The sequence below is a fragment of the Macaca thibetana genome, chromosome 1 (genome assembly GCF_024542745.1).
Source record: "Macaca thibetana thibetana isolate TM-01 chromosome 1, ASM2454274v1, whole genome shotgun sequence".
In the NCBI taxonomy this organism is placed as follows: domain Eukaryota; kingdom Metazoa; phylum Chordata; class Mammalia; order Primates; family Cercopithecidae; genus Macaca; species Macaca thibetana.
Window position 1 is genome coordinate 189,270,734 of NC_065578.1, and position 19,115 is coordinate 189,289,848.

At 39.6% G+C, this 19,115-nt stretch overlaps 1 protein-coding gene across 5 annotated transcripts in view; it reads left to right on the forward strand.

Annotated features, from left to right (window-relative positions):
- RC3H1 (ring finger and CCCH-type domains 1) overlaps window positions 1-19,115 on the forward strand; it is a 91,999-nt gene that overhangs the window by 63,213 nt on the left and 9,671 nt on the right. For 3 of the 5 annotated variants that reach the window (XM_050766999.1, XM_050767003.1, XM_050767013.1), the window contains exons 14-19: window positions 7,969-8,121; window positions 12,891-13,104; window positions 13,642-13,732; window positions 13,870-14,002; window positions 16,666-16,839; window positions 18,558-18,673. In XM_050766999.1, coding sequence (XP_050622956.1) covers window positions 7,969-8,121; window positions 12,891-13,104; window positions 13,642-13,732; window positions 13,870-14,002; window positions 16,666-16,839; window positions 18,558-18,673 — 881 coding nt within the window. The remainder of the gene's footprint in view (window positions 1-7,968; window positions 8,122-12,890; window positions 13,105-13,641; window positions 13,733-13,869; window positions 14,003-16,665; window positions 16,840-18,557; window positions 18,674-19,115) is intronic. The other 2 variants (XM_050767023.1, XM_050767032.1) reach the window with 1 other exon arrangement.

Genomic DNA, 19,115 nt, shown 5'->3' on the forward strand with positions numbered 1-19,115 from the left:
CACCGTGTTGGCCTTACTGGTCTCGAACTGCTAACCTCAGGTGATCCTCCCACCTCAGCTTTCCAAGGTGCTGGGATTAAGGTGTGAGACACCACGCCAGGCCTAGACAGTGTTGCCTTAGATCAACATGATGAGAAGTGACATTTTTCTTTTTTTTTTGAGACAGAGTCTTGCTCTTTCGCCAGGCTGGAGTGCAATGGTGCCATCTCAGCTCACTGCAGCCACCGCCTCCTGGGTTCAAGTGATTCTTCTGCCTCAGCCTCCCAAGTAGCTGGGACTACAGGCATGAGCCACCATGCCCGGCTAGTTTTTTGTATTTTAGTAGCACTGGGGTTTCACCCTGTTGGCCAAGATGGTCTCGATCTCTTGACCTCAGGTGATCTGCCCGCCTCGACCTCCCAAAGTACTGGGATTACAAGCGTAAGCCACCGTGCCCAGCTGAGAAGTGACATCTTTCTAATATCAAGTCTCTTTGAACATCATATACCCCTTCATTTATTTGAATTTTCTTTATATTTCATACTCAGTGTCTTGCACATCTTACATTGAATTTATTCCTAGATAATCATTGTTTTTTGAAACTATTTTAAATAGAATTGTTTGGAAATTTTTATTTTCTATTATTAATATAGAGAAATCGATTTTTTGTATTGACCTTTCTATTCAGCAGGCTTGCTAAATTTCTTTATTAATTATAATACTGTTAGTAGATTCTTTTGAATTTTCTATGCACACAATTATGTCCTCTGAATAATCTTTTTTCCCCTTTTTAATCCTTTTGTCTTGTCTTTGTCTTATTATTTTGGACTCCAGCATAATGCTGAATAGAAGTGATTGTAACACATATTCTTGACTCCTTTCTAATCTTTGAGTAAATGGAGCTTTTAATAATAATTTACCATTATGTTGTAGGCTTTTGGTAGAAAATCTTTATCGTATTTATGAAACTTTAATCCTAGTTTCAGAATTGTTTTAAATAAGTAAGACGTATCAAAGATTTATTTAACTCAGTAATGAGGAGACCAGCCAGAAAAGTTGGTTTAATGAATGGGAAAGACACATAAATATAGATAGTGAAAATCAGAGAAAAACAGCAGTCAAATAAGATTGCTTTTAAAAAAGCTGGTTAATGTATCACAGGGCAATAACCATAATTTGGGGAGTCAGCTTCTTTGTATTTCTGTACGACAGTGCTACTAGTTATGGTGAATAAGTGTTGTCTTATTATGTTAATGTCTATATGGTCTACAGTGATGTTCGTTTTTCTAGTTCTATATTGGTAAATTTTTTTGTCAGTCCTGCTAAGGATTTCTCAATTTTGTTCGTCTTTTCAAAAGGCCAACTTTTTTTTTTTTTTTTTTTTTTTTTTTGAGACGGAGTCTTGCCCTGTTGCCCAGGCTGGAGTGCAGTGGTGCAATCTTGGTTCACTGCAACCTCTGCCTCCTGGGTTCAAGCGATTCTCCTGCCTCAGCCTCCCCCAGTAACTGGGATTATAGGCATGTGCCACCACACGCAGCTAATTTTTTTGTATTTTTAGTAGAGATGGGGTTTTTTTTTTTTTTTTTTTTTTTTTGAGACAGAGTCTCGCGCTGTGTCACCCAGGCTGGAGTGCAGTGGCGCGATCTCGGCTCACTGCAAGCTCCGCCTCCCAGGTTCACGCCATTCTCCTGCCTCAGCCTCCGAGTAGCTGGGACTACAGGCGCCCGCCACCACGCCTGGCTAGTTTTTTGTATTTTTAGTAGAGACGGGGTTTCACCATGTTAGCCAGGATGGTCTCGATCTCCTGACCTCGTGATCCACCCGCCTCGGCCTCCCAAAGTGCTGGGATTACAGGCTTGAGCCACCGCGCCCGGCCGAGATGGGGTTTCACCATGTTGGCCAGGCTGGTCTCGAACTGACCTCAAATGATCTACCCGCCTTGGCCTCCTAAAGTGCTGGGATTACAGGCATGAGCTACTGCGCCCAGCCCAAAAAATCCAACTTTAAAGTAATCGTATTTGTTTTGTTGGTTGTACATACTGCTTTAGCTTATAGTTTATTTTTTTTTTTTTAAATAATCAAGTAAGTTTTCTCAGGATTACAGTTGATACTATGTAAGGAACTTGTCTTTCATCCTTTATGTATAGAATTACAATTCTAACCGTTACTAACTGACAAATCATGAATAATAAATGAAAATGGAGAAGTACATCACACATAGTAAATAGTGTCTTGTTGGGTGTATGAAGGAAGTTGAAGGAAGGAATGAAGTAAGTATGAAGGAAGTTCTACTAAATAGAAGTTGTTCACAATATCTAGTTTTCCCATCTAAACACTTTGGATGAGTTTTCCACAAAAACGTAGGTTATTAGTAAAGTCACAATGTCTTCTATTAATGTAGTTTTATTTGTAAAGTAAAAACAGCCAGGTGTGCAGTAGTTCACACCTGTAATCCCATACTTTGGGAGGCTGAGGTGGGAAGATGACTTGAGCCCAGGAGTTCAAGACCAGTCTGAGCAACATAGACCCTATTCCTACAAATTTAAAAATAAAAATTAGCCAGGTGTGGTGGGATACGCCTCCAGTCCCAGCTTCTTGGGAGGCTGAGGTGGGAGGATTGCTTGAACCTGGGAGGTCCATGCTGCAATGAGCTATGATTGTGCTACTGCACTCCAGCCTGAGTAACAAAGACCTTGTCTCAAAAAAGAGGAAAAAAAAAAAAAACAGGTGTGATATTTTTTCAAAAATCCTTTATTAGAGTACACCCTGGAACTTTGTTATGCTATATTGTTTTATAAGAAATGTGGAAAACAATATGACATTGTGAAAAGTGAGCAGTTTTTGGTATCAAACATAGGAAACTTTGAGGTTCAGTTGTGTCCTTCACTGTGATCTTTTTAAAATTACTTAGCATCCCTGAACCCTGAGGTGCAAGTTTCTTCATTTATAAATCAAACATAGGAAAGCCTACCTCATAGTGGTATGGTGAAGATGAAACATAAGGCATCTGGTATGTAGCAGGCATTCAGTAAACAATTCATATTTATTATTGTTATTTTTACTCCTAATAAAAATTATAATAATGCCTGGCTATTAAGGAACATTATCTAGTATTATTTTAGTTACTGAGATACAAAGATACATATTTAAACCTCAGTTCTGATTATAAACAACCTGAATACAAAAATTAACCAGGCATGATGGTGGGCGCCTGTAATCCCAGCTACTTGGGAGACTGAGGCAGGAGAATTGCTTGAACCCAGGAGGCAGAGGTTGCAGTGAGCCGAGATCACACACCACTGCACTCCAGCCTGGGCGACAGAGCGAGACTCCTTCTCAGCAAAAATTTAAAAATAAATAAATAAAACAACCTGTGTATAATTGTACTAAATTCATACATTATGGAAATACATGATATAGAAAGAGAAGTTTCTCCAAAATCTCATTTTCTATAACCACTGTTTATTATATATTTAAACTTTTTATATATATTTCACCTTCTTTCTGTGCATGAACTAACATCTCTCTAGTAGACACATTATAATTGTACAAGTTTATGGGATACAGAGTGATATTTTTTTTTATTATTTTTATTTTTTGAGATGGAGTTTCACTCTTGTTGCCCAGGCTAGAGTGCAATGGCACGATCTCGGTTCACCGCAACCTCTTCCTCCCGGGTTCAAGTGATTCTTCTGCCTCAGCCACCTGAGGAGCTGGGATTATAGTCATGCGCCACCACGCCTAGCTAATTTTGTATTTTTAGTAGAGACAGGGTTTCTCTATGTTGGTCAGGCTGGTCTCAAACTCCTGACCTCAGGTGATCCACCTGCCTCGGCCTCCCAAAGTGATACGTCAATACACATATACAATATGCAATGATCAAAGCAGGGTAATTAGCATATTATCTCAAACATTTACCTTTTATTTATATTGGGAACATTCAAAATCCTCTCTTCCTTGGACAATTGTGTATGTGATACTTGCCACTGCAAGGTCAAGGCTACAGAAATGCAGGATGCTTCCAGGGAGTTTCAGTCATCCTTTGACTGGTAGGCAGGTAGCTTTTAAGTCATTCAGAACAGTCATCCCACTTTTCTTTTCTTTTCTTTTCTTTTTTTTTTTTTTTTTTTTTTTTTTTTTTTTGAGACAGACTCTTGCTCTATTGCCCAGGCTACAGTGCAGTGGCACGATCTCGGCTCACTGCAACCTCCACCTCCCTGGTTCAAGCGATTCTCCTGCCTCAGCCTCCTGAGTAACTGGGATTACAGGCATGCACCACCATGCCAGGCTGATTTTTGTATTTTTAGTAGAGGCGGGGTTTCACCATGTTGGGGTTTCACCATGTTGGCTGGTCTCGAACTCCTAACTTCAGATGATCTAGCCACCTCAGCCTCCCAAAGTGCTGTGATTACAGGCATGAGCCACTGTGCCCGGCCAGTCATCCAACTTTTCTTTGAAGAAGAGAGCAGTGTTATATTTTAATTGTCAATTTTTGCATTATATAACATTGTATAAATAACATTCTTCTTGTGGGCTAAATAAATATCTTCAGATTTTATTTCAAGGAAAAATGCTGGGCAGATCTGCTGTTGTCCTTGCTTTTCATATCTACAACATTGTTGACAATGTTTATCTCAAGCTTCCTTTATAAATCGGCCCAGCGCGGTGGCTCACGCCTGTAGAAAAAAAAAAAAAAGCCACATCTCTTACTGCAAACCTGATGTTGTTGTTGTTGTTGTTGTATGAAGATTGTGGTTTCTTTCTTTCTTTTTTTTTTTTTTGAGATGGAATGTCACACTGTCACCTGGGCTGGAGTGCAATGGTGTGATCTTGGCTCACTGCAACCTCCGCCTCCCAGATTCAAGCGATTCTCCTGCCTCAGCCCCCTGAGTAGCTGGGATTACAGGCGCCCGCCACCATGCTGGCTAATTTTTTGTATTTTTAGTAGGAACGGGGTTTCACTATGTTGGCCAGGCTGGTCTTGAACTCCTGACCTCATGATCCGCCCGCTTTGGCCTCCCAAAGTGCTGGATTATAGGTGCGAGCCACCATGCCCAGCCTAAGATTGTGGTTTCTTTCTTCATCAAATTGAAAATTATTTTGTTGATATTTGTTTCTTTTGTCAATCTGTCCTAGATACCTTCCATTTTATTTTGACTTCCAAGATCCTAAGTGGAAAACTTTTTAAAAAATGTTTCTATTTTCTTAAAAAAGAGACAGGGTCTTGCTGTGTTGCCCAGGCTGTTGATCTCACACTCATGGGCTCAAGCAATCCACCCACCATGCCCAGCCCACATTTTTTATGTCATTTGTTAAATAAGTAAATAAACCTGAATTGAATTGGTCTATAGAAATAATGAATAAAATTGTATATAAAGATCAGTTTATGATGTTAAAAGTTTTCTTCAAAAAAAAAAAAGCATAATTTTTTCAAATCAGGAAAAACAATCCTCTCTTCTGGCTTTTAGAAAATATATAGTAAATTATTAACTGTATTCACCCTGCAGGGCTATAGAATGCTAGAAGTAATTCCTCCTATGTAGCTATAATTTTGTATCTATTAACCAAGCTCTGTCTCCCCTTGCCTCCCTCCATTCCCTTTCTAGTCTCTCATAACCACAGTTCCACTCTCTACTTCTGTGACTCAACTTTTTAGCTCCCACATATGAGTGAGAACATGAAATATTTATCTTTCTGTGCCTAACCAATTTCACTTAATGTGTTGTCCTCCAGGCTCATCTAGGTTGCTGCAAATGACAGGATTTATTCTTTTTTATGTCTGAATAATATTTCATTGTATATATCTCATTTTCTTTATCAATTCATCTGTTGCTGTACACCTCGGTTGATTCTGTATCTTGGCTATTGGGAATAAAACATGAGGGTGTAAATATCCCTCCATATACTGATTTATTTTCCTTTAGATGAATGCCCAGTAGTGGGATTGTTGGATGTCTTTATTGTTATTGTTATTACTTTTTTTTTTTTTTTCTTTTTGAGACGGAATCTCACTCTGTTGCCCAGGCTGGAGTGCAGTGGTGCAAACTTGGCTCCCTGCAACTCTGCCTCCCAGGTTCAAGCAATTTTCCTGCCTCAACCTCTTGAGTAGCTGGGACTACAGGCATACACCACCACACCCAACTAATGTTTATATTTTTAGTAGAGACAGGGTTTTACCACCTTGGCCAGGCTGGTCTTGAACTCCCAACCTTAGGTGATCTGCCTGCCTCGACCTCCCAAAGTGCTGGGATTACAGATGTCAACCACCTTGCCCAGCCTCATTATTATTTTTTAATAGGATCATTTAGTAAATACATCTTGGTTTTATGTCTGTTTTGCCTTTGTTTTTGTTTTTACCTAATCCATTTTCCTGACTGTCTTTGTATGTCAGTATATAAATTTATCTCATTCATTTAAATAGCTGCATATAATACACTACAGTCAGAGATTTAAAAAAGGAGCACTCTTGGCTAGGCGTGGTAGCTCACACCCGTAATCCCGGCACTTTGGGAGGCTGAGGTAGGTGGATCACCTGAGGTCAGGTGTTCCAGACGAACCTGGCCAACATGGTGAAACCCTGTCTCTACTAAAAATGCAAAAATTAGCCAGGTGTAGAGGTACGCACCTGTAATCCCAGCTACTTGGGAGGCTGAGTCAGGAGAATGGCTTGAACCTGGGAGGCAGAGGTTGCAGAGAGCGGAGATCATGTCACTGCACTTCATCCTGGGTGACAGAGCGATACACCGTCTCAAAAAAAAGGAGCACTGTAATTGGTAGGTCATGTGTTTTAAAAGTTAGCTGTTCTATCTAAAGTTTAATAAGTAGAAGAAAAATAAAAAAGCGTAAAATTTTTTTTTTAAATAATAGTAGGACAAAGAAAAGGGAAAAGGTTATGAATAATAGAAGCAGAAGAGTGGTTGGCAATGAGTGATACTAGTGATCAGCAGACCCTGTGTCAGTGCAGAAGGCCAATAATGATGACTCAGAAAAGAGATGTTTTTAGTATAGTGGGAGGCATAGATCCACTTAAATGAACCAATACCAATGAAGAGTGGTTGACAGTGAATGATACTACTATGTCAGTGCAGAAGGCCAACAATGATAACTCAGCAAAGAGATGTTTTTAGTATGAACACTGATACCCCTAGATATCAGTGTATATATGTCTTGTGATAAAATGAAAGAAACATTAAAGTTATAGTCCTAGCACTGCCCTATACTGGTATAGCCTTGGTCATATCACCTGTGTTGTCTATTATGGATTTAGGAGCTTATTAGGTAGTATACGTGAAAACATTTTGAAAATGTAAAACATTTTATAAATGTGAATGTTGCAATTTTAGTGAAAATATATTAGCCTTAGAATAGCTATTCTGTTTTTAGACTGAAGAACTTATCTTGAAAAGATAAAAATTAGACATCCTTTTCATCTCATTGAATCAACCTAAGAAGCAGAATTTATTCAAGATATGAATTATTGCTATTAAAGAGATTTCAGTAAAAAGTTACTACATCATCATGTACTATAAAAATCAAAATTTTTAATGTTCTTGTTTACCTTGATTTTATTGAAAGAAACATTGAGGAGGGTCTAACAAAACTATGGCTTGGTACATATATGCTTAAATGTTTACTGATCTAATGAAGAAAAGGATGAGCAAACCCATAAAATCCTAGCCTGATTCCTGGAAGGATATTGAATTTTCTTTTTTTTTTTTTTTTTTTTTTTTTTTTTTTTTTTTACCTTCTGCTAAGGTAAAAAAAAAAAACAAAACAAAAACTGAAAGCTAAAAATCACTCTTCACTTATTTTATATTTTTCATAGTTTACAAAAATCTTCTATTGTGGCACTTAAAAATCGAATAATCATCATTATGTTGCTTCAGCACAATGTTCTAAGAAATTCCCTGCTTTCTCTATCTTGTTATTCATAGACCCATTTCCTGTTTCTTTTTCTTTTTCTTTTATTTTTTCTTTCTCCATCTGTAGTTTTTGGATGAAGACTTGAAGGTAGCTGGGAAATACAAAGGAAATGATTATAGCCAGTACTCTCCCTGGTCATGTGACACCATCGGCTCCTACATTGGAACCAAAGATGCAAAACCCAAAGATGTTGTGGCAGCAGGGAGTGTGGAAATGATGGTATGTGTAACAGCTAAGCAATAATTAATACAAATCAAGATAAACCAAATAAATTTTCACCCATTACCATTTAGGCACAAATAATTCAGCTTTGCTTAAGAGTTTCAGACCATATTCTATACTCTGCAATTGAGTTATCTTTAAGCAGTACAGGTTTTTGATTCATTTAGATGTAAATAAAAATCTTTTAATACTTACCGAGACAGAGCATTTATTATATTTCTGTGCAAATAGCAATTTCTCAACAATTGTTTAGTACCCAGATTAAATTATTTTACATAATTAATTAGGATCTTGGACCCCTTCACCAAATAAGTTAAAATTCTTCTTCACGGAGAATGGTGTGAACCCGGGAGGCAGCACATGCAGTGAGCCAAGATTGTGCCACTGCACTCCAGCCTGGGCGACAAAGTGGCACTCCGTCTCAAAAAAAAATTCTCAAAAAAAAAATTATTTTTCACAACTCTGAAGTTTAAATAACAAAGTTGAATCTAGTGAACGAGAGTAGTATTTGAGTCAGAATTACAGCTGCTCAGCTTCAAGTGAACTCTAAGATGCTGAAATTTAATACTTGGGTTATTTTATTCTTTAGTGAAAAATCATGTAACACCAGTGTTTCTAATAACCAAGTTAAAATATTATCAAAATCTTATCTCTCTTTTTTTTTTTTTTTTTTGAGACAGACTTTTACTCTTGTTGCCCAGACTGGGGTGCCATGGTGCAATCTCGGCTCACCGCAACCTCCACCTCCCAGGTTCAAGTGATACTCCTGCCTCAGCCTCTGGAGTAGCTGGGATTACAGGCATGCACCACCACACCCGGCTAATTTTGTATTTTTTAGTAGAGACGGAGTTTCTCCATGTTGGTCAGACTGGTCTCGAACTCCCGACCTCAAGTGATCCACCCGCCTCGGCTTCTCAAAGTGCTGGGATTATAGGCGTGAGCCACTGTGCCCAGCTTCATCTTATCTCTTTTTATAGAGATAGGATCGATCTTTGTCACCCAGGGTGGAGTGCAGTGACGTGATTATGGCTCACTGTAACCTCAAACTCCTGAACTCAGGAGATCCTCCTGAGTACCTAGGACTACAGGTGCATGCCACCACACCCAGCCATATTTTTTAGTAGAGACGGGGTTTCTCCATGTTGGTCAGGCTGGTCTTGAACTCCCGACCTCAAGTGATCCACCTGTCTCGGCCTCCCAAAGTGCTGGGATTACAGGCGTGAGCCACCATGCCCAGCTTCAGCTTATCTCTTTATAGCAATAGGATCGATCTTCATCACGCAGGGTGGAGTGTAGTGACATGATTATGGCTCACTGTTACTTCAAACTCCTGAACTCAGGTGATCCTCCTGAGTAGCTAGGACTACAGGTGCATGCCACCACACCCAGCTAATTTAAAAAATTTTGTAGAGATGGGGTCTTGCTATGTTTCCCAGACTGATCTTAAACTCCTGGCCTCAAGTGATCCTACCGCCTCTGCCTCCCAAAGTGCTGGGATTACAGGCATGAGCTACCCTACTTGGATAGTATCTTCATTGCCTTTTTATTTTTTAAAGAAATACAATTTTCAAGAAGTATATCCCCCTGTATATATTTCCCAAGTCTCGTTTTTCTCCCTCTTTCATTCCCTGTCAGTAATCTCTATCCTGAGTTTAGTATTTATCATTTTCATGGATAATTTTATTTCCCCTTAAGACAGGATCTTCCTCATGCTGGAGTGCAGTGTCACAATCACAGCTCACTGCAGCCTCACGCTCCTGGACTCAAGTGATCCTCCCACCTCACCCTCCCAAGTAGCTGGGACACAGATGTGTGATACTATGCTCAGCTAATTTTTTTTTTTTTTTTTTTTTTTTTTTTTTTTTTTTTGGTAGAGATGAGGTCTTGCTATGTCACCTAGGCAGAACAGGCTGGTCCTGAGCTCCTGGGCTCAAGGGATTCTCCTGCTTCTGAAAGTGCTGTAGTTACAGGTGTGTGCCAGTGCGCCTGGCCATGGATAATTTTATACTATTCCTAAACAATGTTGTTTTATATGTTTATAGACCTTATATAAATTATACACTTCAGCTTGTATTTTCATGTTTTCACTCAGCATTGCTTTTAAATTGTGTCTTTTTTTTTTTTTTTTTTTTGAGACAGAGTTCCACTCTGTCACCCAGGCTGGAGTACAGTGGCATGATCTCAGCTCACTACAACCTCCGCCTCCTGAGTTCAAGCGATTCTCCTGCCTCAGCCTCCCGAGGAGCTGGGACTACAGGCACATACCACCATGCCTGGCTAATTTTTTTGTATTTTTAGTAGAGACACAGTTTTGCCATGTTGGTCAGGCTCGTCTCAAACTCCTGACTTCAGGTGATCTGCCCTCCTCGGCCTCCCAAAATGCTGGGATTACAGGTGTGCGCCACCATGCCCAGCCCATATTTATATCTGTAGCTCAGGATTATTGATTTTAGCTACTTTTGCGAGATATTCGGTATAAATGATACCATACAATGATTTCTTTTTGTATTAGTGGACATTTAGGCTATTTTTGATCTTTCACTATTATGTATGGTACTCCAACAAACATTCTTATGTATATATGTCTTCACGTGCATGAAAGTTACACTTAGAAATGGTCTTGCTGGCTGGGCACTGTGGCTCATGCCTGTAATCCCAGCACTTTCGGAGGCCAAGGCAGGTGGATCACTTGAGGTCAGAAGTTTGAGACCAGCCTGGCCAACATAGCAAAACCTCATCTCTACTAAATACACAAAAATTAGCTGGGCATGGTAGCAGGAGCCTGTAATCCCAGGTACTTGGGAGATTGAGACAGGAGAATGGCATGAACCCGGGAGGCAGAGGTTGCAGTGAGCTGAGATTGTGCCACTGCACTCCAGCCTAGATGACAGAGTGAGACTCCATCTCAAAAAAAAAAAAAAGGAATGGTATTGCTGAATGGTATGGTATACCTTGACTATTCTTAACCCATTTGTCCTTATTACTCTTAACAGAGTAAGATATTGTATAGGTTTTTCCTAGGTTATATAGATTTTCATGGATAAATACTTTTCCAGGTGGTTAAGAAAAGACCAACATTTGCCATAAGAAAAAGATTTGGGTGCTGATAACCACTGTAAATGAGTGAAGTGATATCTAATAGCATAAATATGATTATATGCCAGCCCCGCCCCCCCCAAAAAGAGTTTTAGAGGGAGAAAAAGCAAAATAAATCTTTTTTTTTTTTTTTTTTTTTTTTTTGCAGTAGGATTACAGAAGCATTGTTTTTGGGCTGTAATAAGGCTCTTATTGGAAAGAAATGAGGGGAAATTAGGCAGGAATGTTTGCCTTGTACTTGACTTTCAAAAAGGGTTATTATATTAAAGTAACACGAGTATTAGCAAAACAAAACTCATTTTCTTAAATCAGTAAAGAATTAAAAAGTTTGGGCCAGGCATGGTGACTCACACCTGTAACGCCAGCACTTTGGGAGGCCAAGGTGGGAGGATTGTTTGAACCCAGGAGTTCAAGACCAGCCTGGGCAACATAGCAAGACCCCATCTCCTCAAAAATGTTTTTAATTAGCCAGGTGTGGTGGTGCACGCCCGTGGTCCCAGCTACTTGAGAAGCTGAGGCAGGAGGATTGCTTGAGCCCAGGAGGTTGAGGCTCACACACCACTGCACTCCAACCTGGTGACAGAGCAAAACCCTGTCTCAAAAACAAACAAAAAGTTGCAGTCCAATCTAGAGGACTTGAAATTTGGGAGGAAATTGAAAATCTCCCAAATAGGTGAAAGAAGTCTAATCTAGCATTTCTCAAATGTTAATGTGCATACAAATTATATATTTGTGTGTCTATATATGTGTGTAACATTATATAGGGATAAATATATATTTGTATGCATATATATATACACACACACACACTAGATCATTATATATATGTATTTCTTAAAGATTGAATTGGCTTTTATTAGTGATTGATTAATCAGGAAGCATTTCATCTATGAAATAGAAATATGCTCTAATGAGCTAAACAGAGAAAAGGAACGAAACTCAGATTAGCTGTTTCAAAGTTATTTTTCTTATAGGACTAAAGCAGAAGGGACTTACCAGTTCTAATTGAGTGATCCTCTTATGATTGATTGCTGTGAATCTCCTGTTTTTTGGAAAACTGACGCATTTTCAAGTTCAGTTTGATTTTGTGGCATCTAGCACAAGTGATTACATTCTGCTTTGATCTGGTGTCTTGGGGCTTAGTGCAGGAGCTTAGTCCAAAACAATGGCCTCCCATAAATTTTAAAAATGTATTTCTTAGGTCAGGTGCAGTAGCTCATACCTGTAATCCCAGCACTTTGGGAGGTTGAACTTGAGGCAGGAGGATTGCTTGAGCCCAGGAGTTTGAGACCAGCCTGGTCAACATAGGGAGACCTCATCTCTATAAATAATAAAAAAAAAATTAGCTGAATATGGTGGTACATGCCTATAGTCCCAGCTACCTGGGAGGCTGAGGTGTGAGGATCACTGGAGCCCAGGAGGTTGAGGATGCAGTGAGCCATGATAGTGCCCCTACATTCCAGCCTGGGCAACAGAGTGGGACCCTGTCGCCCCTCACCTCAGAGGTTTAAAAACCAGTGTTACATAAAAACAACCAAAGGTAACTAATGATTTTAGTCTTACCAGTAAGAGTGTTGTACTCATCTTTAACCTTATTAAAGATCTAGAAAAAATTAGGTTACAGAGCGATCTGAGTGTGGGGTAGATTTCTCATTTTGCTTTTTTATCAGAATGTGGAGAGTAAAGGAATGAGGGACCAGCGATTAGATCTTCAGAGAAGAGCAGCAGAAACCAGTGATGATGACCTCATCCCATTTGGAGACCGACCAACAGTGTCTCGGTTTGGTGCCATCTCGCGAACTTCCAAAACTATATATCAGGGTGCTGGTCCAATGCAGGCTATGGCACCTCAGGGAGCTCCTACAAAATCTATTAACATTTCAGGTAAGAATCTCAAAGGTAAGCTGACCTAAAGGGTTCATAATCTTGACTTTCAGCATTACCCCTGCTCCCCATTTACTATCAGTGTTTTTAGTAATCTTGCAAGGCAGTAATTTTCAAACTTTCCAGGGAATCATCCCTGTAAGAAAGGTAATATAACCCAGTGAATTTTAGGTATACAAACTGAAATTAAATGTCTATATGTGAAGCTTTCCTAATGTTTCTTCCCCATCCCACCCCCACCTCAAATAGCTTCATTGCTATATGGGGGAATAACATTCTCATTATACAGTAATTTGGAAGAAAAACTACAAAGACTGAAAGTTCATTGGGGAAGAAACAAACATGTATCAGCACCCAGCATCATGCTGCCTGACATTTAGAAAAACAAAGTTAAAGAATTTTAAAAATCTGGCCATTTAAGGTAGATACCAGATATCTGTGTATGCAATACCCTGATGTCTTTTAGATTGTGAGTACCTTAAAAGAAGAATCAAATCTGTGAATTATCTCATACCATAATAAATCATTCTCTTACAGATTATAGTCCATATGGAACCCACGGTGGCTGGGGAGGTTCTCCATATTCACCTCATCAAAACATACCTTCTCAGGGACACTTCAGTGAGAGGTATGAGTCATTCTTTTTACTTGAATAGACATGTAGAAACCTTTAAAATTATGCAACTTCTTTTTGTTTTTCTGGTCAGTAATATCTTAACAAAATGAAATGTTAAAATTTACTTCACACTTTCTTTCTAACCAAAGGGAGAGAATATCTATGTCAGAAGTGGCCAGTCATGGAAAACCCCTTCCATCTGCTGAGAGAGAACAGCTACGACTAGAATTGCAACAATTGAACCATCAGATTAGCCAGCAGACCCAGCTACGTGGACTAGAGGTACCAGCCTAGAGAGCCATTTTTGTTCCAATTTTTGAAGGGTTCTCAGAGATTTTAAACAGGAACTTTTGAGGCACTATGAACAAAAAACTTTAAGGTCTATTTCTTAGGAGTTAGTGTAGGTTTCCATTCTTCAAAGAATTCAATACTGGGTTTAGCTCTGGGACAATAGAAAACGTAAAATTTCTACTACCTAAGAATAGAAAACAGATTACCTAAAATTTCCCAACAGGAGCTTGTATTCCCTGATGGCACATTTAAGTTTTGTTTGTTTGTTTGTTTGTTTGTTTTTGCTTTTTGTTTTTTGTTTTTTGAGACAGAGTATTGCTCTGTTGCCCAGGCTGGAGTGAGGGGGTGTGATCTCAACTCACTGCAACCTCCACCTCCTGGGTTCATGTGATTCTCCTGCCTCAGCCTACTGAGTACTTGGAATTATAGATGTACACCACCATACTCAGCTAATTTTTGTATTTTTAGTAGAGACGGGATTTCACCCCTGTAATCCCAGCACTTTGGGAGGCCGAGGCAAGCAGATCATGAGGTCAGGAGTTAAGACTAGTCTGGCCAACATAGTGAAACCCCATGTCTACTAAAAATACGAAAAATTAGCTGGGCATGCTGGTGTGCGCCTGTAATCCCAGCTACTCAGGAGGCTGAGGCAGGAGAGTCGTGTGAACCCAGGAGGCAGAGGTTGCAGTGAGCCGAGATCGCGCCATTGCACTCCAGCCCAGGCTACAGTGTGAGACTCAGTCTCAAAAAAAAAAAGAACTTTGACTTAAAAAATAAAACATAGTTCCAGTGTAATAAGAATAATAACACTTTTCATTTATGTAGTTCTGTACCATTTAAAAATCACTACCATGTATCTTATTTGACCTTTACAATATCGCTAATAGGTAGGTTAGACAGGTGGTATTGTCTTCCTTTTTTGATTGAAGTATATGAGTTTCTCAAAAATTGAAACATGAACTCAAGTCTTCATATTTCAGATTCAGTGTTCTTTCCATCATGCTGCCTGACACTTAGAAAAACAAAACTAAAGAATTTTTAAAATCTGGCTGGATGTGGTGGTTCGTGCTTGTAATCCCAGCACTTTGGGAGGCCAAGGCAGACGGATTGCTTGAGCTCAGGAGTTTGAGACCAGCCCGGGCAACATGGCAAAATCCCTTCACTACAAAAAGTGCAAAAATTCACCAGGCATGGTAGTGCATGCCTGTAGTCTCAGCTACTCAGGATGCTGAAGGCAGAAGGATCACCTGAGCCCAGGGAGGTCAAGGCTGCAGTGATCCCGGATGGTGCCACTGCACTCCAGCCTGAGCGACAGAGTGAGACCCTGTCTCAAAAAAAAAAAAACAAGAATTTAAAAAATCTTTTAAGTGTCACATAAGGAAGACTAGGTTTTGTTTATATATCATCCTTTACATTGGAACATATTCTTTGAATATGGAAAACTGAAGACATTCTAATGATAAATACATTGTCCTTTCTGGAGGAAAAAATGGTACTGTTAGAACATTAGTCTGTCTTTCTACCATAATCTTTAATAATAAGTAAGCCATCACTTTGGAGGGAAAAAAAGTTATAAGACTTTTTCTTAGTAGACTTTCTTTTTAGGAAGACCAGTAGGAGTTTATTTTCGAAACATTTAGCTGACTTGTGCCCCTACGTACACAATTAGATTTAGGAATTTTAAAAAATCTATGTAATATTTAGATTTTGTCTGCTTTTGCCATTGCTTATTTACATTGATTCAAAACGTCTTGCTGATTCCTGTCACAGAAACAGAATGCTATGTTTGCTTATGGCAATCTTTCGTTCATTAACTTTTTAAAGATTCAGACCTTCCACCCAATAAGGCATCACTGCATATCCTCAAATGCATGGTTTTTTGTTTTAAAGTTTCCAGGCACATTTTCTGTCCAAAAAGACTATCAGTATTATTTAGAAACTTGCCACATATTTAACTCAGTACAGTTAAAAGTCCTTGCCATTACTGAGGTTTCAATGAAATAAGTTATAGGATTTACTTCAGAGAAAATTACCATTAAAAACAGAGGGGGAAAGATGCACATCTGTAGTTGACTTGTTTTTCTTCCATTTCCTTTTTTTTTTTTTTTTGAGAGACAAGGTCTCACTCTGTTGCCCAGGCTGGAGTGCATGGAGTGCAGTGGCATGATCATAGCTCACTGTAATCTTAAACTCCTGGGCTCAAGTGATCCTCCCTAGTAGCTAGGACTACAGGCCCACACCACCATCATAGGCTATTTTTTTTTTTTTTTTTTGTAGAGGCAAGGTCTTGATGTATTGCCCAGGTGGGTCTCAAATTCCTGGCCTCAAGTGATCCTCCCACCTCAGCCTCCCAAAGTGCTAGAATTAAAGGCATGGGCCACTATGCACAGCCAACTTCTCTTTCAAATCAGAAAATACAAAGAGCAATTTATACTTAAGATGAAATTACTGTTTACTAAATTTAAATGTCCCTGTTTTGTTCTTTTATTGTTCAAATGGTACTCAAAGAGAACAGTGCCTTACAGTTGCATTATTTTTGTTGCAAATAGCTGGGTGATAAGCTACTTAAGGCTGTGGTGTGGAATTGAGCCTGGTTATTCTGTGCATGGTGTGAAGTGTGTTGAGTTTTCTCTGTGCTTGGCTTTATGCACTAGGCTGTTAGTAACAGACTGGTGTTGCAGAGGGAGGCAAACAGCCTGGCAGGCCAGTCACAGCCCCCACCACCGCCACCTCCAAAATGGCCTGGAATGATCTCAAGTGAGCAGTTGAGCTTGGAACTGCACCAGGTGGAAAGGGAAATTGGGAAGAGAACACGGGAACTGAGTATGGTGAGTGTTATGGTGGGAAGAGAGGGGGAAGGTGAAATGAAATCTTTCATGTGGCTCTAGAATTATCTAGAGCTACAGAATCATCACTTCAAGGCACTCTGATGAGTGGTTAATATTTAAAATAATTATCATGCGGGTGGACTACCTTACTATTTTATCATTCCCTTCCTCTCTTTTGGTTTGAGTGTGTTCTTTGTCTTAGAATTCTTCATTAACTTTTAGGGAAAACAAGGTTTTAATGCTTCTTTAATTTAAGAACTTAATGGAAGTTCTTAAATCTCTGTTTAGCATACCGATTAGGAAAGCAAATAGGATGGTGTTTACTATTTTGCAATGACAACGTGTTATATAAAGATGTATTCACCAAATAATATTCCAGCTTCGTAGCCTTTATAACAATGACCTTTTTTTGCTATGAGTGATATACAGTCTGCACATTCTTTCCTTGGAACTATATCCATTAATATGCTTAGGATTTGTTTCATAGTGCACAGACATTCATTTTAGTAAATTTTGAATCTTAGGGGGTTCCTCAGGTTGCATGATATGATTTTTTTGTTGCATAGTTTTCATAATCTTTCTAAGCAAATAAATTGAGTGTACAGGTTTTTTTTGCTTTCAGTAAGTATGTTAAAGATATTTATTGTACTTTGGTTTGCTTTTTTTGTTTTTTTGAGACTGAGTCTCTGTCACCCAGGCTGGAGGGCAGTGACGCAATCTCAGCTCACTGCAACCTCCGCCTCCCATGTTCCAGTGATTCACCTGCCTCAGTCTCCCGAGTAGCTGGGATTACAGGTGCCTGCCACCACACCAGTGTAGTTTTTGGTTTTTTGGGGTTTTTTTTAGTTGTTTTTTTTGAGACGGAGTCTCGCACTATTGCCCAGGCTGGTGTGCAGTGGCACAATCTCAGCTCACTGCAACCTCAGCCTCCTGGGTTCAAGTGATTCTTCTGCCTCAGCCTCCCAAGTAGCTAGGATTATAGGTGCCCACCACCACGCCCAACTAATTGTTTAATATTTTTAGTAGAGATGGGGTTTTGCCATGTTGGCCAGGCTGATCTCGAACTCCTGACCTCAGGTGATACACCCACCTCAGCCTCCCAAAGTGTTGGGATTACTGGTGTGAGCCACCACACCCAGCCTTTTTTTTTTCTTTTTTTTTTTTTTTTTTGGAGGGAGTCTCACTCTGTCACCCAGTGGGGGAGTGCAGTGGTACAATCTCAGCTCACTACAACCTCCGTCTTCTGGGTTCAAGTGATTCTCCTGCCTCAAGCTTCTGAGTAGCTGAGATTACAGGCGTGCACCACCACACCTGGCTGATTTTTGTGTTTTTAGTAGAAATGGGGTTTTGCCATGTTGGCCAGTCTGGTCTCGAACTGACCTCAGGCAGTCCACCTGCCTCAGCCTCCAAACTGCTGGTATTACAGGAATGAGCCACCATGCCTGGCCACCTTTCTAGGTTATCGTTTTTTTCTGTGAATTTTTTTTTCACGTTAGCTTGAGGCATTGTCTCTCTTTTTGTCCAGCTTGGTTAGTGAGCAAGTGGGTTGTATTCTGTTATGTTTTTATGTATGTCACTCTTTTAGTCTGCCAGTTTCTTTGGTTATTTTACAAAATTAAATATGATTTCTGAATCATCACTTTGTATTATCTGTAATTTGGTCTCTCCCATTAACACCATTAAATAGACGATAACTGATTTTATTTCCTCTTTCAAAGGAAAACCAGTGTTCTCTGGACATGAAAAGCAAACTGAATACAAGTAAACAAGCCGAAAATGGACAACCAGAACCACAAAATGAGGTTCCGGCTGAAGACCTTACATTGACATTCAGGTAAAGAAAAGGAGATTTTCGTAGCCATATTAAATTACACACAAAAGAGAAATTATTATATTATCCAGTCATATCAGAAGTACCCTCATAAACATAATTCGATTCTTAAAATATCATTATTCTGTGTACATTAAGAATATTTTTGCGGCCAGGCGCAGTGTCTCACGCCTGTAATCCCAGCACTTTGGGAGGCTAAAGCGGGCGGATCACGAGGTCAAGAGATCGAGACCATCCTGGCCAGCATGGTGAAACCCCGTCTCTACTAAAAATGCAAAGATTAGCTTGGCATGGGGGCCTGTGCCTGTAGTCCCAGCTACTCGGGAGGCTGAGGCAGGAGGATCGCTTGAACCTGGGAGGGGGAGGTTGCAGTGAGCCAAGATTGTGCCACTGTACTCCAGCCTGGTGACAGAGTGAGACTCAGTCTCAAAAAAAAAAAAAAAAA